This window comes from Ambystoma mexicanum, chromosome 9 (genome assembly GCF_040938575.1).
Source record: "Ambystoma mexicanum isolate Mex_15411 chromosome 9, UKY_AmexF1_1, whole genome shotgun sequence".
NCBI lineage: Eukaryota > Metazoa > Chordata > Amphibia > Caudata > Ambystomatidae > Ambystoma > Ambystoma mexicanum.
In genome coordinates this window covers 1,325,438,254-1,325,465,621 of record NC_090931.1, presented here as the reverse complement: position 1 = coordinate 1,325,465,621, position 27,368 = coordinate 1,325,438,254, and the positions used below count along the sequence as shown (strand labels likewise).

Genomic DNA, 27,368 nt, shown 5'->3' with positions numbered 1-27,368 from the left:
AGGGACTCTGTGCCATCATCCAAGCTCGACACCCTTTGCTCAACCTCATCCAGGCGTTCTGAGTGTGTGTCTATGCGGTGTTGTAGGAGGTCGACCTTGGAGGCGAGGCCATCCATTTTATTGTTAAGATTTCCTATGCCGGCTTTCAGTTCCAGAAGGAGTTCTTTGATTTCGGACGGGTTAACCTCCGGTTCCAGCCGAGGCGGGGGGACCGGGGCCGCCGCGTGGTCCTCGCTTTGGGAGGGGGCTCTAGGAGTCGCGCCACCCTCAAACGTTAGTTTCCTCTGCGATTTATCATTCTTCCCCATTTCTGCGGTGGACCCACTGGTAGACGGAAAGGTGAAGCAGGGTTACAGTGTTATGTTAGTGTTTTATTATGACAGAATTGTTCTGAGAACTCGCTCAAGGATGCCGGTATGGTGGGGTTTGCAGCTGTGATGCAGAGTCAGTGGGCGTTGTAGAGCTGCATTTTATTTATTTATTTTTTTTTTCCTTGAATTACTGGGGCAGCTCACGGCTCATCAGGAGGGGGAGGATGGCGTTCCACTGTGCAGGTGGCTTCCCTCGTGTGTGGCACAGATCCGCGGGGGGGGGGGGGAGGACACTCCACCGTGTTCTCGCTCGACCTCCTGATGCTGGTGCCCCTGCGGCCTGATAGGGCACCAGAATGAAGACTTCCGGGGGGCCCAGGGTCTTTGCCTCTGTGGTGGGGGGGGAGGGCGAGATCCCTCCAAGATGGTGCCAGATGTCGCGCCGGGGGGGGGGGGGGGGAGAGCCCCCTGCCGGTTCTGGGTACTCCCCCTGGTGATGGGCGCTGGTAGCCTCTCACCCCCCGACCCGCGCCGGGCCCCAAAGTCCCCCTCAGCGGCGGCTGGGCACGATCAGCGCCGATGCCCCCTCGGCGATGGGGAAGGGGGGGGCGGCCGCCCCGGGGGCGCCCAGTATCACCACAGGGCCCGACCCCCCCCCCCCTCCGTACCTTGTCTTCCCGGCGTTCCGTCCGCTCCCCGCCGCCGCAGTCCGCGGCTGTATCAGGAGTCCCTCGGCGGCCCCGGACTCCTCAGGCGTCGGTGGGCTCCAGTGGGCGGGCGGGGGGGGGATGTCGGGGAGGCCCCGGCCGCAGCGGCGCCCCGAGCGCCCGAGCGTCAGCTCCCTCAACACTCCGAGTCCCCACGGGACCTCGTTTCGCCGGAGGGCGGCGGGCCGGACCTGGATCTGGACCCTGGGGGGAAAGGAGCGCCCGATCGCCGCCTCCCCGCCGGCTGATCCTCTCGGGCTGCGCCGCGAGTCCGCCCCTCAAGCCCCGGCGCGCGGCACACGGGCCGGCCAGGCAGTGCTTCGGTTCAGGCCGCGTCTCTGCAGCGCAGGATGGCCGATTTTCTTCCAGTTTGTGCTGGCAGGCTGCTGGGACAGGCGAGAGACCAGGAGTCAGGTTTTAGGCTGAGAAAGTACAGGCAGAAGGAGGATTATGCAGGATTAATACGGGCAGTGCTGGGAGCTCAGGTCAGTGCGGCCATCTTGGATGGCCCTCTAGCGCCCTCATACTCTTCTACTTTTTATTAGAAGGATTATTGGCATCAGTTGTTGAGACACATGATACAATAACATCTGTCGTACATGTGATGACACCCTGAATATGCTTCTTTCTATACCAAAGGCCTGGATATCGCTCACGCTTGTATAACCCAACTTTTGTCTTCCTGGACACACGAGTAGCCCCCTGATAAACACAGTTGTTATCAACAGTGCCCAGACTCAGACCGGCTGGTCATACTGCAGTGTTCCAGTAGAGGCAGTCTGGAATTGCAGACTAGCTAACAGGAGGAGATAAAGGAACCTTGTATGTGGTCAATAATTGCTGTGGTTTCAGAAGGATGATGAGAAATAGTGTGTTTTAAAGGTACATTGAACTATATGGACAGCCAGGTATTTGAATTGACAGCCATGTGTTTCAACAAACACTGGCACAGCAGCAGTGGAACATTCCTCCGCTCAAAACCTAGAAGCCCCTCAGAGCCAAGAAGTCTCCCCAACCCCACCTCTGCCATGTGTTTGCTTGTTTATCAGCTTAGATGAAGCCCTTGTGCTGAACGCCATAGTTCCCGTCACCTGTTGTCCTATCCTCAACATTCAGTTATTTCTCAGAATTCCAGACACCTGGAACAGGACCCACATCCTCTGATCTGATACTGCCCTGGAGGTCCCCCGGTCATGTGTGGATGTTTTAATTAATTCACTTTATCTTATCATAAAACATGGCGTAAGGCTTTTACCCATTTTTAGATGTACATTATTTTAATTCCCATCAACGTTTTACCCGCTTTCCAGTTATATATATCCTATGTCGAAAATGCATCCCTCACGCCTATAATTCTTATGTTGTTCCTCCTTGAGCGACCCTCCAAATCCTCGCATTTGGCAATTGTTGTTTTCATTTGGGATTCCAGTAGTGAGACCTTGGTTATAAGGGACTCTGTGCCATCATCCAAGCTCGACACCCTTTGCTCAACCTCATCCAGGCGTTCTGAGTGTGTGTCTATGCGGTGTTGTAGGAGGTCGACCTTGGAGGCGAGGCCATCCATTTTATTGTTAAGATTTCCTATGCCGGCTTTCAGTTCCAGAAGGAGTTCTTTGATTTCGGACGGGTTAACCTCCGGTTCCAGCCGAGGCGGGGGGACCGGGGCCGCCGCGTGGTCCTCGCTTTGGGAGGGGGCTCTAGGAGTCGCGCCACCCTCAAACGTTAGTTTCCTCTGCGATTTATCATTCTTCCCCATTTCTGCGGTGGACCCACTGGTAGACGGAAAGGTGAAGCAGGGTTACAGTGTTATGTTAGTGTTTTATTATGACAGAATTGTTCTGAGAACTCGCTCAAGGATGCCGGTATGGTGGGGTTTGCAGCTGTGATGCAGAGTCAGTGGGCGTTGTAGAGCTGCATTTTATTTATTTATTTTTTTTTTCCTTGAATTACTGGGGCAGCTCACGGCTCATCAGGAGGGGGAGGATGGCGTTCCACTGTGCAGGTGGCTTCCCTCGTGTGTGGCACAGATCCGCGGGGGGGGGGGGGAGGACACTCCACCGTGTTCTCGCTCGACCTCCTGATGCTGGTGCCCCTGCGGCCTGATAGGGCACCAGAATGAAGACTTCCGGGGGGCCCAGGGTCTTTGCCTCTGTGGTGGGGGGGGAGGGCGAGATCCCTCCAAGATGGTGCCAGATGTCGCGCCGGGGGGGGGGGGGAGAGCCCCCTGCCGGTTCTGGGTACTCCCCCTGGTGATGGGCGCTGGTAGCCTCTCACCCCCCGACCCGCGCCGGGCCCCAAAGTCCCCCTCAGCGGCGGCTGGGCACGATCAGCGCCGATGCCCCCTCGGCGATGGGGAAGGGGGGGGCGGCCGCCCCGGGGGCGCCCAGTATCACCACAGGGCCCGACCCCCCCCCCCCTCCGTACCTTGTCTTCCCGGCGTTCCGTCCGCTCCCCGCCGCCGCAGTCCGCGGCTGTATCAGGAGTCCCTCGGCGGCCCCGGACTCCTCAGGCGTCGGTGGGCTCCAGTGGGCGGGCGGGGGGGGGATGTCGGGGAGGCCCCGGCCGCAGCGGCGCCCCGAGCGCCCGAGCGTCAGCTCCCTCAACACTCCGAGTCCCCACGGGACCTCGTTTCGCCGGAGGGCGGCGGGCCGGACCTGGATCTGGACCCTGGGGGGAAAGGAGCGCCCGATCGCCGCCTCCCCGCCGGCTGATCCTCTCGGGCTGCGCCGCGAGTCCGCCCCTCAAGCCCCGGCGCGCGGCACACGGGCCGGCCAGGCAGTGCTTCGGTTCAGGCCGCGTCTCTGCAGCGCAGGATGGCCGATTTTCTTCCAGTTTGTGCTGGCAGGCTGCTGGGACAGGCGAGAGACCAGGAGTCAGGTTTTAGGCTGAGAAAGTACAGGCAGAAGGAGGATTATGCAGGATTAATACGGGCAGTGCTGGGAGCTCAGGTCAGTGCGGCCATCTTGGATGGCCCTCTAGCGCCCTCATACTCTTCTACTTTTTATTAGAAGGATTATTGGCATCAGTTGTTGAGACACATGATACAATAACATCTGTCGTACATGTGATGACACCCTGAATATGCTTCTTTCTATACCAAAGGCCTGGATATCGCTCACGCTTGTATAACCCAACTTTTGTCTTCCTGGACACACGAGTAGCCCCCTGATAAACACAGTTGTTATCAACAGTGCCCAGACTCAGACCGGCTGGTCATACTGCAGTGTTCCAGTAGAGGCAGTCTGGAATTGCAGACTAGCTAACAGGAGGAGATAAAGGAACCTTGTATGTGGTCAATAATTGCTGTGGTTTCAGAAGGATGATGAGAAATAGTGTGTTTTAAAGGTACATTGAACTATATGGACAGCCAGGTATTTGAATTGACAGCCATGTGTTTCAACAAACACTGGCACAGCAGCAGTGGAACATTCCTCCGCTCAAAACCTAGAAGCCCCTCAGAGCCAAGAAGTCTCCCCAACCCCACCTCTGCCATGTGTTTGCTTGTTTATCAGCTTAGATGAAGCCCTTGTGCTGAACGCCATAGTTCCCGTCACCTGTTGTCCTATCCTCAACATTCAGTTATTTCTCAGAATTCCAGACACCTGGAACAGGACCCACATCCTCTGATCTGATACTGCCCTGGAGGTCCCCCGGTCATGTGTGGATGTTTTAATTAATTCACTTTATCTTATCATAAAACATGGCGTAAGGCTTTTACCCATTTTTAGATGTACATTATTTTAATTCCCATCAACGTTTTACCCGCTTTCCAGTTATATATATCCTATGTCGAAAATGCATATTTATTGTATCCTCACCCTGAGTTTGGTACTCAGTACATCCTTCTTGAAATCCACCTGCCTATGGTATGTTCCCAAACATCTGAAAAATTGAGCCATGCCCTGGTTTCGCACACCTATCTTGCCTCTTTCATTGGAGCTAGCTGCTGCGTCACCATGTGCTTTCCAGAACCTCTTCCAGGGAGCATGTCCATGCATCCAGGTGTGCTGTGAGCTAGGTCTTGTTGCTGGGTGTTTTGATTCATCTTACCCTGCACCCAGACTGGATTGCTGTTGTTGGGACGCTGAGAGCTGTTTCAGCTCCAAAGTTTAGGAAACGGAAAGGAGTGAGGGAGCAAATTGCCACCTGTCCCTTTTATGCTATCCAGAGCCCTACAGCCCTCTTAACCATAAGAAAAAGGAAGGTTTCCACGCCTCCCTTCACTGCACCTTGCCGGCAGCAAGGTCCATAGACCAAAAGGTGAAAGTAAGGCTTGCACAATCGCTGAGAGCCCAGTAGGTTCCTTCCCGCTCTGTGAGTAGGACCTGCACCCCTAGCCCCCCCAAATTAGCTACTGGTCGATTTACCACCCCAAGTACCTTAAGGCCTTACCCTGGCCCATATTTCACCTCTTAAGGCTTAAGTCATGTTCGACAAATGCCTGGAATTCTCTCAAATGAGTCACAGGTGCAGGATATCAATATTCAAGTTGAAGGTGAAAAATAAGAGGTTAATGGGAGTGGGTTCACTTGATCCTTGCTCATTTGAACAGGGCATGAAGTTAATCAGATCCCCAGCATAGTAATTCTTGCATACATAGATTTTGAACCAGTGTTCTCTTTGTGGGAAACCTAAAGAATAATTTATAATGAACAGTGACGCACAATGACACTTCTGAAAAGATGTGGTGTGCTGTTCTACGAAGTCTCATGTGCCAAGTCTGAGGGGTCAGAAATGTGAGGCGGACAACTTTTGGATGATTTCTCAAAATATGCCATTTTATTAAAGTATAAATGTCAATAAACTGCTCATTATTGCTACCCCGACGAGGATTTCCCTGCCTATCAAACTAAACAAAACACTAACAAAGGATATCCGACCCTCACATTTATACATAAAATGCACAAGAAAATATATGGCAATTAACATCAGCAACTGCATTTATAATGTATTCACAGTCTTTCTTTATAACCTCGGCAAACTCCCCTTCCCCAGGTTTTAGCTAAGGTTCAGTGCTAATGTTCAACAAAGAAACAAGGATATCCAGGTTTGCAACAAAGTTCCACCACAGTCTTGGCTCCTTCACTTTGTCAAAAGAAAGTTCTGTTAAATCAATGTTCAGCCAAAAGAACAATTCTTCTTCATCCTCTTTGAATAGAGGAGCCAGTCTGCTGCAGTCGTGCAGACCGACCACATCGTTGTGTAAGGAAGTCCTTATCAAAGCCAGTACACCGCGGAGCGGTGAGCGGAGGTGTGAGCCGAGGTGGAGCCAGTCTGCTGCAGTCCGCTGCAGACGCGTAGCAAGCGAGCAATGGAGACAGAAGTACGGCCGCTCTTAGTGATTACCTCCGAAGCAGCCCCGGTATCAGGGGTATCAGGGGGTCAACCTGAAACGCCAGAGGTGGAGGAACTGTTGTCATTAATTCAGCCCACCAAAGAAAAGGCACTGTTGGCTGCCGCCTGCAAAACATCAGAGGACGTACGTTCAGCAAAGCCAAGAAACCCCAGAGGTAAGCCGCTACTAAAAACACAGCAGAAACTCTTACAAACAGGCTTACCTATCACGTGGGAGACAAAGTCATCTTCCCCGGTCCTAACCCAGAAGTCCTCTGACCCACCTGGTGCCACGGTGGGCAAGAGCGGAGCCTGGGAAACCCGGTCACCGAGGGAGGATGAGCCACGATTCCGCGAGTCCGAGGTGACGGACGCGTGCGGAGTGAGGAAAGCAGCAGCCGCGCCCGCCCCGCCCGACTGCGCCGCAACAAAGGGCACGCGTACCGTCTTGGTGACGAGCGGGGAAGACGCTGAAGCTGTCGGAGGACGGCCAGCGGCGGACCCTTCACGGGGCCCAGTTTGCGGGGCAGGAGGGGGGGCCAGTGGGTGGAGGAGGACGGAGGTGGTGTAACCACGTGCGGGACAGTCCCGCGGGAAAGTGGCGCAAAACAAGCAGAGCCCGGATTCGAGGAACTGGAGGTGTTAAAGAGACCAGTGGAACACAGGGTCCCGATACAAAAGGGAGCCGTAAAAAGTCTCAGCACCCAACATGAGAGAGGCCCAACCTCAACAAGCAAAAGGAAGATCTCGCTGGGTCCTAATCCCCCGGCGTTGCAAGGACTACATAACCACTGCAGCCAGCATGCGGAACCACTACAGGCAAGCAACCTTCAAAATCAGACTACTATGGAGCAAAGAAAAGCAAATCTATCATCAGCACCTTTGGACTTAGAACCCAAAACGGATTCTAGGCAGACGTCTTCTATCATCAAAGTAATGATACATTCCTCAAATACAGTGCAGGACACTGACCAGAACATCAAGCCCAATGGATCAAAATCGACACAACCGGGCCGTTCTCCAACGAACATCAATAAGAGACCTATTGAGATTAGTTCCGGTGAATCACCCTCAGATAGGGAGAGTGACGAAGTCTTCGTAGAGAGCTATACATCAGAAGAATCACCTAGTCTAAGTGAACAGGAGGACTCTAACAAGGAAACAGAAGACGAGCAAACAAAGACAGGTCGAACTCAACAAAGAAAGAAAAAAGTGAAATCCAAGAAAAACCAAACCCCTAGGAAGATACTTGTACCGCAAATAAACAAAAAAAATATGAAAGATGGAAATTACAAATTTAGAGAGGAAAGAAAGACCATCGAAAAAAAAAAGACTTTATCACGAAGCTATCCTTACCTGCATTATCCTGCCCTTTAAAAGCGTTCTTCACCCAGCAATACAAACGAAAACTGACAGAGGACTCGGTATCAGATGCAGAGATGCTGGAAGTGATGCAAGACTCGACGTCAGGGTCGAATCTAAGAGAAAAAGATGAAAACCCCTCAAAGACCGTGAGGCCAGAACCCCAACTGAAATCCTTAGAAAATGCAAAAAACAGCAACGAGAGAGCTAACGAAACGCAGACTACGATCTGGGAGGTGAACCAACCTCAGATCAGAGACAGAGTCAATGCACACGAAACCTACATGGGACCCTGACAAGGCCACCTCGGAACAAAATAAACTACAACCATCTTCGGAAGCCAACAAGGGGGGTGACGCAGTGATGACAAAAGAAAATCGTACCTCAAGCCCATTTTCGAAGGAAACACAAAGACCACTCGAAGCAATGAATGATAAAGATGAGCGGTTAATATGGACGAAACCGCACCTGACTAAGGATCTGCAAAACACGGCGGAATCAACAAAAAGGAACGAAGAGCCGACACGCACTCCGAGTGATACCAGGATGGGTCGACAGCGAACAGACCAGGACAACAGTTCCATAATGGACTATCCAGGCCTACAAACCCCAGGCACATCATAAAGGACGGAAAAAGCCCAATTATCATCAAAAAATCGTCGGCTAAGCGACATTGCCATGGCAATTCATAAAGACTCTCCAAACAAGAATCCTGATATGGTAACAATTATGTCGGCAATGTCCATTGTCTTAGTGCCCTTCTGCAAACTACATGAAGCACTAAAAGAAGAGTTGCAGAACAACACAGCAATCCTTACCAACATGATAGCAAAATTGTCACATGTGGAAAGTTACATAACAGCTGTAGAAGCACAAAAAGGTATTCAGGAAACGCTCTGGGAAAATAAAATCGAGATCCTGGAAAGAAAAATATAACAATTGGAGAAACAAAACATCGGCCCCGCAGTAACCCAAGATCTAGTAGCGGGCAAGCACGCGACAGTCAAACCACAGAACCTATGCATAGGACTAAATATGCGGGTGACCAACACAGAAAAGAATATGGCAAATCAACCATCAATCAAAAACAAATTAGCAACATCGAGTGCATCACGCTCACTTTCCTGGGATAGCAATGTGCAACTGGGACCGCGGGTGCCAACCTTAAAACAAAAAGCAGAGGTGAAGAAAGATGAGAGCTTAACCCGGGACGGTCTGCCCCCGTCAAAGTCTCTCGCTCAGAGGTCACCGAGGACGGCAGAAGATTTTTTGTTGGATTCATCGTTGATGAATGTCTCATTATACGAGGAACAAACTCAAACAGCCAGTAGATTACAGGTGGCTACCGCCTTGCCGGCAACCAAAATAAGGAGGGAAGAAAAAAGTAACACAGAAGAAATAAGAGCTATGAGCGACGAAGAGGTTAAAGGGGAAGGAGTAAAAGATAAAAAGAACTCTTCCAACAAAGGAGTAGCCAACGTGCGAACTAGTAAAACTCAGAAGGACAACAAATACACGCCGCAGAGCCAAACTTCAAGAAGCAGAAGCAGTCCGAGAAAACAAACGCCCACAAGAGTAACGGAGAAAATCGAACCAGCAGAAAAGGGCTCAATCCGCCTATTTAAGCTGGAGCAACAAGACCTCAAAAAAACCAATTTAATCCTAAACCGGCCAACCATCTTGCAGATCTTGAAAAAATCTAAGACTCTCAAGGGCGCGAGAACAAAAGATCTGGTACTGGTCGAACCATACCACAAGGGCAAGATTGCGAAATCTTACTTACACGTAAAAGCTGAGAGTATCACACACATGGACAAATCGGTGTTCGAAGACCTCTCATCGATGGGATTTAGGCTGACCGAACTAACAAAGCCGCAGCAAGAGGAGCAAGTCCAAAAAACAACAACAGTCAACAATCACAGAGTACATTACCATTCCAGAACAGAAAAACGGTATTGTCAGAATCGGTGGAATAGAAGGAAAGAGGACGAGATTTCTCGAGACGACCAGAAACACCGCCGAAGACCAACACCGTTTGACCAGGAAGGAACCTGGAAGTACGAGAGACCAAGATCACACCCACGAAGGGCCTCGGAATATACCAAGCGACCGTACGAAACGAGACCAAACAGAAACAGTGGGAAAAAGGCTGAACCATCAAAAGCAAACAGGTACGACAGTGTAGAAACACCAGAGAGGAATTCTGCTGACAAAACAAAGGACACTCGTCCAATGAGAGGCCCGTGGGACTGGATTACATCTACCTGGTCAAAGAAAGCTGTCAAATAGCAACAAAAAGGGCCGAGCCTCGAGGGAGAGAATGCAGCGACGCCCTCTAAGAAACGGCCCGACAAAGACCAGTACAGTGTAGGATCCTGGAACACCAGAGGACACAACCACTTAACAACGCCCGGAGACGTGAATCTGGGGGCCTTTGACATTCTATGTCTGCAAGAGACGTGGTTACTGGAGAAACCAATGCTGGATGGATTTTGTTTGGAAATCTCTGCTGCAGTTAGGGGTCCTTTAGGAAGACCATCATCGGGCCTGTTAACAGCCATCAAAAACGGCCTAGGTCTAGACCCACCAAAGAAATGGAGAGAATCATACGAAATGCTGGTGACCTTGTCCACATGGTCCCCAGCCACGGGGAAAAGCATGAGGGCCAAAAGGAACGCCTTGGCAATCATAAATTGCTATTGGAACCCGCAGCGTACGCCAGCGAAAGTCTTCTGTTCCTCTATGAGTGCTACCATTGATCAACTTTATGAAGAGTTTGACGAAATTGAGACTATGATATGCGGCGACTTCAACGCCAATTGCAATAAAGCAACTGAGAGAACGTGGAAGACCTCAACACTGGAACGTGGAAAAGCCTGGTTGGAAGTAATCAGCTCCAGAAACCTACAAAACATAGCGAACCTGTTTCCAAATCAACAGAATTTACCTACTTGGGAAAGGGGAGCATCAAAAGCAACCTTAGATTACATTTTCACCTCGTCAGCCCTGGCAGCAAACGTAGTCAGCTTTAAAGTGGTAAAAACGACCAACAGCGACCATAACTTACTCACGTGTACGTGGGGCAGTCGGAGACCAACGAAACTCGTATACAAAACCAGGGTTGAAACTAATGCTCAACAAACTCGATTACGAATAACGGAAGCCAATATCCAACAAATAAAATCAGCTTGGGAAGAAAAAGTAACAGCAAACCACCGTTATAAATCAAGCAAGAAACCAAACTACCTTCCTCTCCTTGCACCCTATCAAAAACCAATAGGAACTAGAAACCCAGCAGCCTCTCAACCCAGCCATGCATACAACAAAGAGCTGGTTGAACAAAGGAAATTAGGCCGACAACTAAAAAGGAAGGCAAGGAAATCAAAAGCTGAACAAGACTGGGCAAATTGGAAACGTGAAAAAAAAAAGGTACACAACCTGGCGAAAACAATCTAAAGCAACACAGCACCAGTTGGACGCAGAAGAAATGATGAGAAAATTATCAACCAATAAATCCAGTGACTTCTGGTCCCTAATCAAAGAGAGCAACTGGGCATCCAATCTAGCGCCGACAAATGCAGTCTCAGAAGAAAAATGGCTGGAATATCTATCGAGAGAGTTCGAGAAACCCAAGACATCGGTAGAGCCCCTGGAAATAACAAAAAACACAATATGGGTGTCGACATCGAATGCAGAAGACATTGAAGCAAAAATAAGAAACCTCAAAACTTCCAGAGCACCAGGTCCCGATGGTCTCACAAACATAATGCTAAAGCAATTCCCGAAGGAATGGTCAGAACTAATTGGAATGATATTTAGCATTTGTGAACAAACCCACGAAATTCCGGAGTCTTGGTCTAAAGCAATCATCGTCCCGATTTATAAAAGGGGCTGCCGGGAGGATCCCGTGAATTACAGACCGATCGCGCTGCTAGATATTCTAGGAAAGATCTTCTCCTCTCTCATCTTGTAACGCTCACCTGATTCCCGTAGAGGCGCCGGTCTTGACTGGGCGTATACCGTATCTTCAAAGGTGATGTGTAACACACGGCTGGCTCTTTGGGCTGGACCTCTGTGCACTGTATGTCTGACCCGAAGTGTAAGATGTCTGCAGATAGAAAATATGGGATTAAGGAACTGGGTTATTGAATGTCTCTCTCTTCTTCCCTTTCTCTTCTCCTGTAGAACCCCAAAGGTTAACGCTCTCACCTTAGGTAAGTGAATGCCGTGCTCTCCATCTGCCTCGGGGCAGGGTGCTGTAACCAGTTTCTTCACTGGATAAGGGGAGCAGGCCTCTTGACTTCAGAGGACTGCTGTCCGTCGTTTACTGCACGAACGGTAAGTTTCGAGTAATTCTAATGTCTTTAAAGTCTTTAGTTATGATGTTTCTTGTTTTGCAGGGTTCCGGCGATGGCGGATGACGGGCTGAAGTGAGTTGAAGATGGAGCCCGTGTGATGAATAGAAGCGCCTGGAAGCACGTAAGTAAGCGCTTGTTGCCTGCTTCACGATGCGCTCTAACTGTCTTTTTATTTTGCAGGTACAGGTTCGGAGCGGCTGCAGGGTGCCGGAATACCCACTGGGTTAGATGTGGAAAGGAGTAATGGCACGTGAGTATTAAAGTTCCCCAATGTCTTTAAACGCACCTTGTTTTGTCTTTCAGATGCGGGATGCAGCGCCGAAGGCCTCCGGAGCGTGCAAAGAGTTGGTAAGCTTTTGTCTTTCAGATGCCGGAATGCAGTGTGAAGACCTCCGGAGCGCACGAAGAGTAGGTAAGCCTTTGTCTTTCAGATGCCGGAATGCAGCGCGAGGCGTTGGTGACAGCCGATGGACCAGGTAAGTGAAGAGCTGTCACTGAAGACCATAATGCTAACCTGTTCTTTCTTGTCTTTATAGGTGTTGCTGAAGACTGGATTCAGGAGGGTAAGCCTTTTTCCTTAGGCCCAGGATCAGATGCAGAAGACACGATGAGCGTTCTGCTGCAGAGGATGCAGAATAACGCAAAGCAAGATTCATCCATCGGGCGTGGTTTAAATAGCCTCCTGTAGTGCTTAGGTGTCTCCTTCCACAGCCACGCCTAGGTAAGAAAAGAGTTCCTGCTTTCCAGAAGAGTTCCAGTGTTCTGAATCTAGGGAGTGGCTCCTGCCCCACCCAACAGGAAAAGTAGTTCCAAACAGAAGAGGATCAGAGGCTCAACTGGCAGGCAAGTAAGCAGCATGGTCTGCTGCAGGTAAGTCCACCCAAGCATTATGAGCCCGGCGCTTCCAGCGCTGGGACTGGGTATATTTATGAGCCTGGTGCCACTGGCGCCAGGACTGGGTCCAAAAGGTCCCAATTGGGACTGGTTGGCACTCGGAACCTGGGTTATGGATCTGCTTCCAAGGGAGTTGGGAAAACCCTGACCTTTTGGAAGCAGAGATCATGACACATCTTGGACCATCTGAGGATATGGGAAAAATCGGCAGAGTGCAAAGACATCTTACAAACGGGCTTCCAAAAAAATGGAACAATAGCAATCAACATCTTTATAATAAACATCTTTAAAGCAAAAGTCAAAGAAGGGGCGCCAAAAATCTACTTAGCTTTTGTAGACCTGTCAAAAGCATTCGATAAAGTGGACAGAAACATGCTATGGAAAAAATTGGAAGCCTGGAAATGCCCCAGATCACTGCTCAACCCACTAATAGCGCTCCACACAAATACAACAGTAAGAGTAAAGCTTAACCAACAGGGAACCTTATCAGAAGAAATACAAGTGGAAAGGGATGTAAAACAGGGTTGCCCACTTGCTCCTGCACTCTTTATCGACTATCTGGGGGACCTGCAGTACTCAGAAAACAAGATCAGAACGTTTCCACCTAAACTAGGGAAAACCACAATTCCTCGTCTCCTATATGCAGACGACGTGATTCTGATTGACCAGACGAAAGTGGGCTTGCAGCGGAAATTGACAAATTTGACAAAATACCTAGAGGAAAATCACTTGGAGATAAATAAAAACAAAACAAAAACCATGACACTGGAGAAACAACAGAAAAGTTCTACAACAATGGAGTCCTGGTTTTTAGACGATACAAAAATCGAAAAAGTAAACATCAGATACCTGGGATTTGAACTAGATAACACACCAACAGACAAAGCAATGCAAGTTGCACTCTGGGATAAAGCGAAGAGACTGACAGCGCAAATGAGAACGTTGGACAAGAAATTTGGTAAATTTACGCTAACCCCGGCAATACATTTCTATAAAATGAAATTGGTGCCCGCGCTGACATGTGGAACGGAAGCATCATTGTGCATCCCAGAGAACATCTGGAACAAAATAGAAGGCATGGTTTGGAGAACCGTTCTGGGGCTTCCCAAATCAACCGCAATAACGGCTATCAGAAGGGAGCTTGGATTAATATCCTTGGCCTCGATAGTCGACGTTAATGCAATGAGGCTATTCAGAAAAATCATCCTTGCTGACTCCCTGCCAATCTATGCATTGATTAAAGAAGAACTTGATACTGGAAATTGCAGCTTATTCAAGAAGTGGGCAGAATCTAGAAAGGAAAGGTTGTCTGAAATACTGTGCACGGAAACAGACCTAAAAGAAAATCCAGACAAAATCAAACGGAAACTCGAAGAAAGGGATTGGATCAAAACAATAGAGGCAGCAACAGAAAATAAACTATTACAACATCTTCCACCAACCTTCAACAAACCAAAGGTTCCAATGAAATACGTGAGTAAATTCCCGGACAAGAAAAAAAGACATTTGTTTATGAAAGCAAGACTAAATTTACTACAAACTAAACAAATACTCGCCATTCGAAATATGGCAGAAAACCTAGTATGTCGACTATGTAAAAACCCAGACACTGTGGAAACGATCAGACACCTAATCCTAAACTGCCCCTGCACGAAACAGAATAGAATCACCTACCTATCACCGTTGATCACGAATCATTGGATGATTCAAGAAGAAACTTTGTGGAACAGACTCATCGCCGGTGAAGCCACTAGGTGGACAATAGCCATGACAAATTTACTCGAAATGGCTTTCAAACAGATAAACGAGGCCCGGCCCACTGAACCTACTGAAGCAGAGCATGGCTAGGGGAACCACCAGTCAGATGACTTTGGAGGTCTCCCACAAGCACTCTAATAAGTCGGATCTGTGAAAAACCATTGTCGAGGAACTCATTTTCAATGAAACCAAGAGGAACAAATTGCAGGACAAAACTGTGCCACACTCCTTTGACAAAATTACAGGTTTTCCTGAATATAAGTCAAATAAATAAATTAAAAAAAAATAAAAAAAATAATAATAATTTCCACTTCACTGAATAGCACCAATGTTATTCTTGGTCAAGGTGCTTTGCCACACTTTATGAATGTCCACGAAGCAACTCCTTGTCAGCTTGAAAGAAACACAGCTTCTTGTATATTCAAAGAGAAACGTCTGGTAAGGGTTAAAGGAAACCTGTTTTAATAAGCTTCAAAGAAACCCAACGTCCTGTTAGCTCTTCTCTGCGCTCTATTTAGCACCATAAATCACAGTTTAGATCTTTGTCAGGATGATGTCTTAGCATCCAACTGGTTAACTCTCACCCCAGGTTCACTTCCACAAAGATTCCACCATGCCGGTCTACTCACCTGCCTGATAGAGTTCCACAATAAACAGTTCTTCTGAAGTCTTAACTACTGACAACCAAAGGTTTTACCACAGCTACAAAAAGGACAATATTCACATTTTGTGTTCAACATCTTCATGTAAGCAAGGCACTCTTCTTCTGAACATTCACCTTCAAGAAGGGCAGCCTCTTTGCCATTCTTGTCTTTCTGTCACACCAACAACCAAAATACTCTTACGGATGCAATTCTACCTTTTCCTTCTTTTGGCTTTGGCAATGCAAGTTTTTATACCAACTTTTAGGGAACACTCATATAATCAACAAGCTTCATCCTTTTTTTACGATCTTGCATTCGGCCTGCTCCTCCTGCCAACCAGAGCAGCTTAATTATAATGCCTTGTTGTTAGTCTCTTTTGCCTTTGGACAATGCTTGCACAATTTATTAGGCTTTGGCAATGCATGCACCACTCTCGGCTTGGGATAATGCTTGCACCACCCTTGGCTTGGGATAATGCTTGCACCACCCTTGGCTTGGGATAATGCTTGCACCACTTGGCTCTGGGCAATGCTTGTTCGCTGTAGCTCACAATTTAAAGTTCAGTCACTTTGGTACAGTGTTAAAATGTTCTTCTGCTTTCTAAATGATCCTTCTTGTTACCCTTCACTTTCAGGATAATTTTTACGCACACGCAATTAGCATTTCAGACTCTTTCAATAGTTTAATATTCAATTATAATTATTTTGGCAGTTCCACTTCTACGCGAGTGCTACTTCAGTCATCTTCATCCATCAGCAATCAACAATCGGGTTTGCCTCACTTTCACTCATACACCAGTGCTACTCTTGTTTCATTGCATTGCCCAACAATTATCGGTTGGGTTTACAAGGCTTTCACTCGCATTCAAGTGAGTCTCCTTGGCTACGGTTGCATGTCTCTGGTCGCGCCGGGGTCAGAGCACTCAGTAACACACACCGGCTTCTGTCTTTGCTACCTACATGTTGCAGAGGATTTTGACTGCTTCTGGCTTCTTTGAACATACACCCTTCCATGGTGAAGGTGTCTTTGTTCCTGCAAAACACAGTCACAGAGCTCACCTCGCTCCTGGGACCCTCGGCTGCACACCAACTTACAGCCACAGCACACTTCCTGCTGCACAATCTCGGCAATCAGGTTCACATGGGGAAAAGCATTCTTCCTTCACGCTTTCTGCTGCGCAACTTCTGCAGTTCAGATTCAGGGGGTAAAAGGACCTTCTCAGGACTGGCAGCTGAAATCTGCTTCACAGTGGTCCTGGCGCCCTTTCTGCCAACAACATGCTTTCCTTATGCTGCTACTACTGCTACACCACCTCCATCTTCAACTAATGGCGTGCACCCAAAAGGGCCTTTTGAACTACTCTGTTCCCTCAGGTGTGGGTCATTATGCTTAACAAGCTGACCACTCCTGCAACACAGCTCCTGAGCCCTGTTCCTACACCCAGCACTTAGGGGGTTTATGGGACTTGTACTCAACAACAGAATTAGGCTTTTCGGTCATCTTCTTTTAAATGTCCTAAATATATTTAAGGAAAGATCACAAGAGTTTGTTTGAAAAGGAGAAGGCATTTTGTTTAAACCCTTGTTTATAGGTTCCCTTTCAGTGTACCGCTGGGAGCTAGGGGGATTTTCAACTTTAGAACTAATTTCCTTTCTTAGTATGCTTAGGGATGTCCTATTATTTTTATCCTCATCAAGAGGTTCAACGTGTATTTTAGGTACATCTTAACGACAATAAACCATTAGATGCCTTGGTACCTGTAAAAGGTTCTTCCTTTTTAAAGACAAATACAGTGTCATACCCCAAGGGATCTCCTCACCACCCTGGGCCTCGTCTCCTCTGAGGTGATCATCCCGCCGAACACCACCACCAAGGTTAGGATCATGAAGTGTCTGCCTTTCCCTGGGCCCCTGGGAGTAGACTTTAAGGCAGGGTTTTAGTGAAGGATCCGCAGGTTTTATCACATAAGTCTTAAATCGTGTGTGGCTTTACCAAAGAAAGGTGATGGATTTGAAAAGTTTTAGTTGCCTCAGTATACAGAATATCCCCAGTGTATTTGAACTGTTTTGCTTTTATTCTATCTGTGTAATATTCAACCTGATTTAAAGTTTTCCCTACTGAACTGCGTAAAAACTACTTTTAAATCATTTCGCCCATGTCGGAGTAAGCTGCTATTATTCTGCCTTGTTGTACATTTGCATTTACACCTTGAATTGTATTCTGCCAATTCGTTTTTACTAAAACTTAGTTCCGGCATCTCTCGTGTCAGTAATCATTTCCATGGGTCTGCATTCATTCTTGTATGTGCATGAAGTCTCCCAGTATCGCTCTTCATTGTGAATGTGTTCATTTTGCAACAGTTAATTCACATTGGTTCTTCATTGGCCACTTATTTCCCTCCTTCAGGCATTGGCAAGCTATGCATAGTTGCTATCCCACTGACGCTCTTCATTCGAACGCAGGAACATTTATCAGGGAACCCCATTTTCATTCAGCACTAAATTCATGGAGGCACTGGCTAGTCAGAACCTTGCTTCGTTTAGGAGGAAATCACATGCGTGACCTTCAACAATCAGCACCCCTTACATAAAACATTTGAAACATGCTAATAAGAACTTGAGGTTCAGTTTTAGATTAGTGTAAATTTGTCAATTTAGAAGGAAAAACTTGGAGAAACATTATGTAAACTAAATCTAGTCCACTCTCCACCGATAGTACAACCTGAAAAGTTTCACTTATTTACCCAACTGCATGTACAAAGGACAGAATCACTGCGGTTTATCCTTAGTTCAGAGCTGCATAAAGCAACAAAACTGGGCGAAAGAAGCAATTCAGAACAAAAAATAGAAGAGGGTTGAGTCACATGTGCATGCTACTAAAGAAAACTACAGACTATTTATTTGTATGCATTTACAAACAGACTACATTAGAAATGTTTTGTCAAGAACTTTGGTAACTTAATAAATTTGGATACTTACGATATCACAGTCTTTCTTACAATCGCGCCTCATTGCTTCGTTAAGATCTTCTTGGCTGCGGTAACTAAATTTCTCAATAGCTTCAGTTACTCCACGAAAAGAAGTATAGATTTCCTCTGAATTCAGGTTCTCAGTGTCGTAATCCAGCATGCTGAAGGGCGAAATGCAAATTGAATGTTACGTTCAAGTCTTTTAATTCAGTTTACAATTGGGCATTGTCAGACAGCTATTAGAACAGAAGCAACATTAGAACATTGATACAAATAGAAATAGTGCAAAATTACATGCTGACTTACATCAAACTTGACCTTAAGGTCAATCATTTTATTACTACACAAAAAAAGCAAATATTTAAAAAAGTTTTAAAAAATTGCATAAAATGTTAAAACTGAGAAAATGTGCAAAACAAGAACATTTTGCATATTACATAATGATTAAGAACCTTTCATTTTACCAGCAGCAGGGACCATCGAATCCTGAACTCCATGTCTAAAATAATGTTAGTATGCTGAGGATTAGAAACATATTATTGAGTGCAAAGTGAGAAACCAGGTGTCTCACCCACTAGCCCCAGTGGAAATGTCATCCAGATGGCCAGGACACTGCCATCGCTTTTGGATCCAGTTCCTGGGGGTGGACCAGTGAGGGAGGATCACCTGGGTGAGGGGTCTTCAGGGAGTGGGAGTGGGACACCGGATGGCAGACGCAGAATCCCTTTCCCTGTAACACCTTTACCCCATCCTACCAGGTGGGATACGTAGGAACTCTACCTCTCCCCCACTTTTCCTACACAAACACATTCACATGGACAGCCCGTTCTGGGAGAAAACAGACTAACACCTGAGCAGTATACATGGAATGTCACAATACAATACAATGGTCAGGCAAGGTCAGACAGACACTCACACCTGACTTCCATTAAGCTTCCCCTCCGAGATAAAAGGCAGAGCATGGAAGTACACTCTGAGCGAGGCAAAGCCCACGAGAAACAGCAGTTTCGAGACAGCAGCTGAATGAGGGACGGCGAACTACGAGGGGTTTGCAAGGAGGGAAATGTCATGATGCCTACCCCCGGAGCACCAGGACAGGCCCAGCACCCCCGGGAGCAGGCATCATGCCCTCGGGTAAAAGCCCAGCGGCCCCTAATAGGGGCCCTTTGGACTTTGTCCTGGCGCCTTTGGCGCCAGGCTCATGTTGGACATCAGTCCTGGTGCCATAGGCGCCAGGCTCATAAAAGAGGGTGTTTGGTGCACTTACCTGACGCAGACCATGCAGCATGAAGCCTCAAGCCAAATGAGGCTTAGGAGGGACTATTTTATCAAAGGAACTATTTTACTTGGGTTGGGACCGTGGAAGAATACTTACCTGGAACTTCTTCCAAGGCTATTTAAACCACGCCGGACTGCCACACGTGCTTCGCGTTGCTCTGCATCTAGCAGCTGAACGCTCACCGTGCCTGCTCCTGCATCTTGCCTCTAGCCACGCCCGCCTCGATCTTGGGATACCTGAAAGGAAGGAAGGGAAGAGAAAAGGTGAAAACCAAGAACTTAATCTAATTTCCTACCTGTCTCCGGAATCATCACGCCAGCGATCCTGAAGATAGACATTCTTTAAAAGCATTTCCGCGCATCACTCACCTGCCTCGTGGGCTCTTCACTATCCACCGCGACCTTCTGGGCATTCCGCCACATCTCTGCACCTGCAGGGGAGAAGAAGAGACAAAAGGTGAGCAGGAGGAACAATGAGGAAAGCCTGATTTTCCGTCACAAGACTTACCTGGCCATATTTGACGGAACCACTCCTCATTTCGGGTCGGCGCCACTTCTTGGCCTGGTACCGCACCCCGGCCCCTAAGGGGAAAAAAGAAAGACCTTAATAAAGGGATTCAAAGACATTTAAAGGGATCATTTTATCACAAACTCACCTGAGTTTATTCTCTGGCAATATCCCTCGAAGCATCACTTCCACTCTGCACCTGAAAATAAGGACAGATCGCAGGTTAAGAAAAGCAAACAAAGAGAAGACTCTACTCTGGAACTTTTTAAACTGCATACTTACAGCATTTCGTCTTCCAAAACCAGTGAAGTAACTGGTAAAATACGCACCCCTGCACCAGAAGCAGGATGGAGAGCTCATCCATTCAAACATTAAGGTGAGCCTTGATTGGGGATTTCGGAGGTGGTCAGAGAAGAGCAAAGGGGAGGTGGGAAGCAATCACAATACTCTGCAGTCAGTTAATCCCCTTTCTCCACCTACAGAAAGATTTTTCTACGGGCCAGACAAGCCAGATTTGGGGGTCCAGTTCAGTCGGTGTTTCGAAACCTGCGCATCACGCTTGAAGAGATCACAGCAATCCAGACCAGCGCCTCCGTGGGAGCCAGGTGAGCGTTACAGGAAATTTCCTTGACCTTTCAGGGGAAAACGGTTGTGTTCAAGAGATCCCGAGATTGGACAGCTCAAGGCCCGGAGACAAGTCTGAAGAATCCTGCATTGTGTGTCAGAGGTACCCACGCTCCTCCTACATGACTAATTGAGGAGAAGCAGCAGCCGCCGTGGTACCGTCCTTGGCTTCAAGAACAAAGTGGCGACAGAGAATTCAACACAGCCGGAGTTGGGGAGACCGATACAAGGCCTGTCTGTGTGAATGCTGGCACGAACATTGTTAAAACATGTGTGGTGGAAGACCTGAGTGAAGTGTAACTGCTGATGAATGTTTGGCCTTTGAAAGGATACAATATCATTGACAAAACGGTACGACACCACGTGCATGCTCAATCGAAGGTCACTGTAAGGTATCCAGCTGAGTGGTGGCAAAAGTGAAAATAAACAATTGTAAAGAGAAAGATTTTGTGAATGGACGTGGTCATGAGGGGGTCAAGCCAAATCATGCTCACAATCGAAAGTCTTCTATTTTTTTGATATAGAAAAGGAAATATTAGAAACTGAGATAAAATAATACAAGCCCGATCAAGGGAGATCAATTAAGAACATTGTGAGAGAAATGTGCCTGAGACCGACGGAGGGGTTCCTGGGGTGAACAGTAAATCACCTGAGAAATTAAGCATGTGAAAATCCTGAGCAATGTGGGTCTGAGCCCGACAGAGGGGGACCAGGGGTGAACAGTAAATCAACCGAAAAAATGTGCATGGGAAATCCTGATAAGAAAAGGACTTTGATGTTTGTCGCATCAGGCCCTCTGAAATAAGAGACTTTGAATGACAAAGAGACTTTGGCACAGAATGCTGTGATGCTAAGGCTGTGAACTGCATTCTCGTGCTAGAGAAACCAGAGTGTGTGCTAATCTCGAGTGTGCTATCTTATCCTGTGCTAAAAACATGGGGAAAGGGAGACGAGAGCTAAAATTTCCTGACATATTTCTTGAACACTTTTCTTTTGCATACCATTGTTTGCCCACACTATTTATATTTAGAAGGAAGGATTGGCAAAAGAATTATTATAGGCCCTTTTATTTTGACAAGAATCCACTAGGACTGCCTCATTATTTCATGGTCGTAGCTAGCTCCCATCTTTAGATTTAGGATTAGATGGGCATTATACGAACCCATTTGAAAGTTTAATAAACACCCTTGAACTGTGATCACTTGTGTCTGTCTTACTGTTTGATATCATGCCTTCCTTACATCCAGCATATCTTATGTAAAAAGGTAAACCAGAATGTAAATGAGTCCCTGAAATATAATATAATATAATATATATATTCACTGAAAACGGGACGTAAACTAAGCAACCATAACTCGCGCGACCACCGTGCACTGCTAAAACAAACACCCAGTACATGAAAGATGATATCACAAATGTCATTGATGACATCACTGATATCACATATCTGGGCCACTTGTTTTTGTTCACTGACATGTCTAGGCTAGTTTCTTTTTTTTTTAACAATGAGAATATTAAAAATTGAAAAGGTGCTATATATATATATATATATATATATATGGGATACATTACTCACCGTAATCGTATTTCTGATGCTTGTATCTGCTTAGATTCACATGCTGTGCATAGGCCGACATCTAGTGGAAGCTGCGGAGTATTACAGTTTGTTTTTCGAAGTCGAAAAATGGGCGTCGACACAGGGCGTGCCAGTAATACTATCCCTAGTGTGACGTCCCCTGTACCCATGATCCCTCACGCGTCTAGGATCCCCAGATTGTGTTTTTCCTGACATGAGGTAGCATGAGGAGTAGCGTGAGTACAGATAGTCCAAGCAGATAGACAGAAAGGTAAGACTACAAGCAACCATGCGCCTTCTCTCGGAGGGGAGGAAGGGTGGGTCGCATGTGAATCTAAGCAGATACAAGCATCAGAAATACGATTACGGTGAGTAATGTATCCCTTCTGAGGCTTGTGGAATCTGCTTAGATCACATGCTGTGCATAGATTAGCGAGCAGTACCAGAAGAAGGAGGTGGGATGTGAGAAGGGTCATGAGCAAACAGGTGTCTTAGAACCGCTTGTCACACTTGTGTATCTGCCTTGGAATGAGTGTCAATGCAGTAATGCTGAGTAAAAGTGTGAATAGAGCTCCAAGTAGCTGCTTTGCAAATGGTGTCAAGGGGAACATTTGCAATGAAAGCCAGAGTGGCCCCAATGCCTCTGGTAGAGTGGGCCCTTGGCGTAAAAGGCAGAGTTTTTTCAGAAAGAGAGTAACACAGCTGTATACAGTTGATAATCCACTTTGAGATAGCGCCCTTAGAGACGCGATCCCCCTCTCTGCCTGTAGCTACGGAGACAAACAGTTGATCTGTTTTCCTTAGCGGTCTGGTTTTATTTACATAGTATAAGACCGCCCTACGCACATCTAGGGTGTGTAGTTTCACCTCAGCTGAGCTTTGTGGGTTTTGGAAGAAAGCCGGAAGCTCGATGGACTGGTTTACATGGAACTTGGATATGAATTTTGGTGAGAATCTAGGGTGTGTGCGTAAAACCAGTTTGTCCTTGTGGATAGTAAAGAAAGGATCTTGCACTGACAGAGCCTGAATTTCACTGACCCTTCTTATGGAGGTAATGGCTACTAAGAAGGCCGTTTTATAAGTCAGGTGTTTGAGACTACTTTTATGCATGGGTTCGAAGGGGGGCCCCATGAGCTTAGATAGCACCACATTGAGATCCCATCCTGGCGGTGGGTTCGAGATAGGAGGGTGAAGTCTCTTTACTCCTTCCATGAAGGCTTTAACCACTGGTACTCTCCACCACGAAACCTTGTTATGGGATGTGGTGTAGGCTGAGAGGGCTGCCAGGTGTACTTTCAGAGAGTTAAAAACCAACCCTGCATCCAGCAGGTGGAGCATGTATGTTACAACGTTGGAAGGAGTGCAATCAACCGGGTTGATTTGTTTACTCTGGCACCAGATAACGAATCTTTTCCACTTGTCAAAGTAACAGTGCCTTGTATTTGGTTTCCTAGATTCTTTTAGAATGTCCATACACCTCTGTGGTAATTTGAGATGTCCAAACTCTATGACTTCAGGAGCCATGCTGCTAGGTTCATAGAGTTGGGTTCCTGATGCACTGTTTGACCTTGTTGCTGGGACAGAAGGTTGTACCAGGCTGGGAGTCTGATGGGTTCGCATACCGCCATCCTGCGTAGGTGTGGAAACCATGGTTGTCTCGCCCACATGGGAGCAACTAGGATGAGCGTCATCGATTCCTTGTTCATTTTGTACACCACCTTCCTGATGAGAGGAGTTGGTGGGAAAGCGTACGCAAACATCCCTGACCAGTTCATCCACAGGGCATTCCCCTGGGAGTCCGGTTGTGGGAACCTGGATGCAAATCCTGGGCATTGTTTGTTTTCGCTTGTGGCGAATAGGTCTATCGTGGGGCAACCCCACTGAGAGAAGAGATCTTCTACTACGTCTTTGTGAAGGACCCATTCGTGTTCTTCTGGGAGGGAGTCTCTGCTTAGAGCATCCGCTAGGGAATTGAGCTCCCCTGGAACATGTTGCGATGACAGGAAGATGTTCCGTCTGAGTGCCCATCTCCATATTTTCTGGGCAAGCTTGGACAGATTTGGCGAACGAGTCCCTCCTTGCTTGTTCAGATAGAACATGGCTGTCGTGCTGTCCGTCCTGATCTGCACCGACAAGTTTAGTAGATGGGGCTCGAACGCCTGCAGCGCTCGGAATACTGCCAGAAGCTCTAGCAGATTGATGTGGTTCTTGGCTACTGAGTGAGACCAGAGACCCTGAGCTGTGTGGTGGAGATGGTGAGCTCCCCACCCCGTCCGGCATGCATCTGTAGTTACCACTGCCTGTACTTCGGGATCGTAAAAGGGTTTCCCCTTTGCGAGATTCTCTCTTGTCCACCAGTGTAGGTTCTGTACGAGTGTTGGCGAAACGACCACTAGATCGTCCCACTGACCACTTGCCTGAGACCACTGTTTCGCCAACCATTCCTGCATGGGACGCATGCGCAGACGCGCGTGGGGGACCAGGTAAATGCATGACGCCATCATGCCGAGTAACCGCATAGCTTTGCGTACTGTTATCTGTTGACCTGACTGATAATGCGGAATTTGCAGAAGTATGTTCCGAATTCTTTCTTCCGAAGGGAAGGTCAATCCTTTCTGAGTATCTAGGATAGCTCCTAGAAACTGTTTTGAGGTGCTTGGCACCAGACTTGACTTTTTCTCGTTGATGGAGAAGCCTAATTCGTGGAGGAGGTCGATGGTCCTCTGAATGTTTGACCTGCAGATTCCTGGGGTTTCCCCCGTTATGAGCCAGTCGTCCAGATAAGGGTACACTGGGATTGCCTCCCTGCGTAGGTGTGCAGCTGCCACCGCCAGTACCTTGGTGAATACCCTTGGTGCAGAAGCTATCCCGAAGGGCAGTACCTTGAATTGGTAGTGGCGACTGTCCACCTTGAAGCGCAAGTATTTTCTGTGCGCCGGGAGCATGGAAATATGAAAATAGGCATCTTTCATATCCAAGGTTGCCATGTAATCCCCCTTTTTTAGGAGTGGGATTACCTCTTGTAGTGTGGTCATACGGAATTTTTGGGGCTTGACATACTTGTTGGCAGGCCGTAAGTCTAAAACTGGGCGCATTGTTAAATCTTTCTTTGGCACAAGGAAGTAAGTTGAATAGATACCCTTGTTTACCTGGTGTCCCGGGACGAGTTCTATCGCGTCCTTTTCTAGCAGAATGGCGATCTCCTCGAGGAGGATCTTCTGATGTTGTAAAGAGTGGACTTTTTGTCTTGGAGGATGGTTTAGGGGACGTTGCAGTAGTTCTATGCAGTACCCATTGGATACTGTTGACAGCACCCATCTGTCGGATGTTATCCCTTCCCATGCCTGGGTGAAACTTGATATTCGTCCCCCTACTGGGGTTGCATGGGAAGGGACCCTGAACTGAGCGTCACTGCTTTGGTGGAGGCGTGCCTCCTCCTCTACTGGGGCTGCCTCTGCCTCTACCACGTCCTCTTTTACTACCCCTACTATACGCCTGGGTAGACTGTTGTGAGCTGGTGTTCCACTGTGTACCCTGGGTGTGGGAGTAGCTATTTCCTCTATTGGAATTTTGGCCGCGGGGGCGACAAAAATTGCCATTCCCTCTTTGGTTAGGTGGTTTGGTAGTTAACTGGCCAAGGGATTTGAGGGTGTCGAATTCTTCCTTAGCGTTTTTTAGAGCGTCCTCGACTGCCTTCCCAAACAGGAGATCACTTTCCACTGGTTTGTCTAAGAGCGCAGCTTGTGTTTCTGCTTTGAATCCCGACTGCCTCAACCAAGCATGCCTTTTGATGACAGTCCCCTCTGCTATAAGTCTACCCGCATTGTCAGCGGCGTCCAGAGTTGCTTTTACAGTGCAGCCTGACACGTTCCTTCCTTCCGCACAAATGCGAGCTAGCTGGCTTTTAAGGGGTTCGGGAGCAGAGTCTATTAGTGCTGCCACTTCTTCCCACTGGTGACAGTTGTAGCTAGCCAACAGTGTGGTGGAATTCGCGATTCTGGCTTGGTAGGCTGCCGTGGAAGCTACTTTCCTGCCAAAACCATAAAGTTTTTTACTTTCTTTGTCGGGGGGAGCCTCAGAGGAAGATAATGGTGTACCAGCTCTTTTGCGGGTGTTGGTTACTACTAGAGAGTCTGGCTTAAGTTGACCTCTAATATATAGGGGGTCCGACTGGGCTGCTTTAAACAGCTTCTCCACTCTCGGATTTACAGGTCTTGTCAGGTTTGGGTTGACAAGGGATGGTGCTATTCTGCGTTGAACAGATTTTAGGATGGGAATGGTCTGGGCTACTGGCTTCCTTTCCCCTTTTAGTTCTTCCGCAAAGTCCCTTTCTTCCTGGACACCTTGTGTGTCTATGTGGAAGTGGTTAGCTGCCCGAAAGAGCAGTTCATTCAGGAGGGGCTGATTATCTATTGGGGAGTCAGACACTGGGGCTTCCCTTTCGACTGGTGAGTCCATTCTGAAAATATCTGGGCTATTTTCTGGCTCATCCTCGTCTTCGTCTTCGCCGTAATAATCTGATCCTGCAGGATCTTCTGGCGTGTCAATTTCCTGACCTTCTATAAGGGAAGAGTTTCCTTGGTCTGTAGGGAAGAGGTAAGAATAGGGTTGGACCTCGATGGGGTCTAAAGGCCTAAATGGTGTCTCGACCCGGGGTCTTTTATTTGAGGTGATAGGGTCCCTTGACCCTGAGGGAGAATCTTCCTGAGGGTTTAAAGCTAGGAGTTGTTCAGGGTGTCTTTCGAAAAAATTCGCCAAGGAAGACATCCTTGACATTACTCTGTCAATGTCCTCGCATGACCAGAGTTTTGAGCTTGGGGTGACCTTGCTGGGACTTTCTATGGATTGGCCCTGAGAAGACTTGGTCAGTTCTTTTGTAGTGGAGGACTGCAAGGGTTGTTTCCTTTGCTGTTTACCCCCTTCCCCGTGGGTGGAAGTGTGTTTCCCCTTTCCCTTATCTTTCGACGCCTGGCGTCGAGGATCGGAGGTGGAATCCCTGTCTTTCGAACTAGCCTTCGAAACTGGCCCCTCTTTACTCCCAAGTGA

General features: G+C 47.7%; 1 protein-coding gene across 35 annotated transcripts in view; it reads right to left on the bottom strand.

Moving 5' to 3' along the window:
- Positions 1–27,368, bottom strand: part of CLASP1 (cytoplasmic linker associated protein 1) — a 2,584,612-nt gene that overhangs the window by 568,181 nt on the left and 1,989,063 nt on the right. For all 35 annotated transcript variants that reach the window (XM_069616701.1, XM_069616702.1, XM_069616704.1 and 32 more), the window contains one exon: positions 18,347–18,497. In XM_069616701.1, the coding sequence (XP_069472802.1) occupies positions 18,347–18,497 (151 nt within the window). The remainder of the gene's footprint in view (positions 1–18,346; positions 18,498–27,368) is intronic.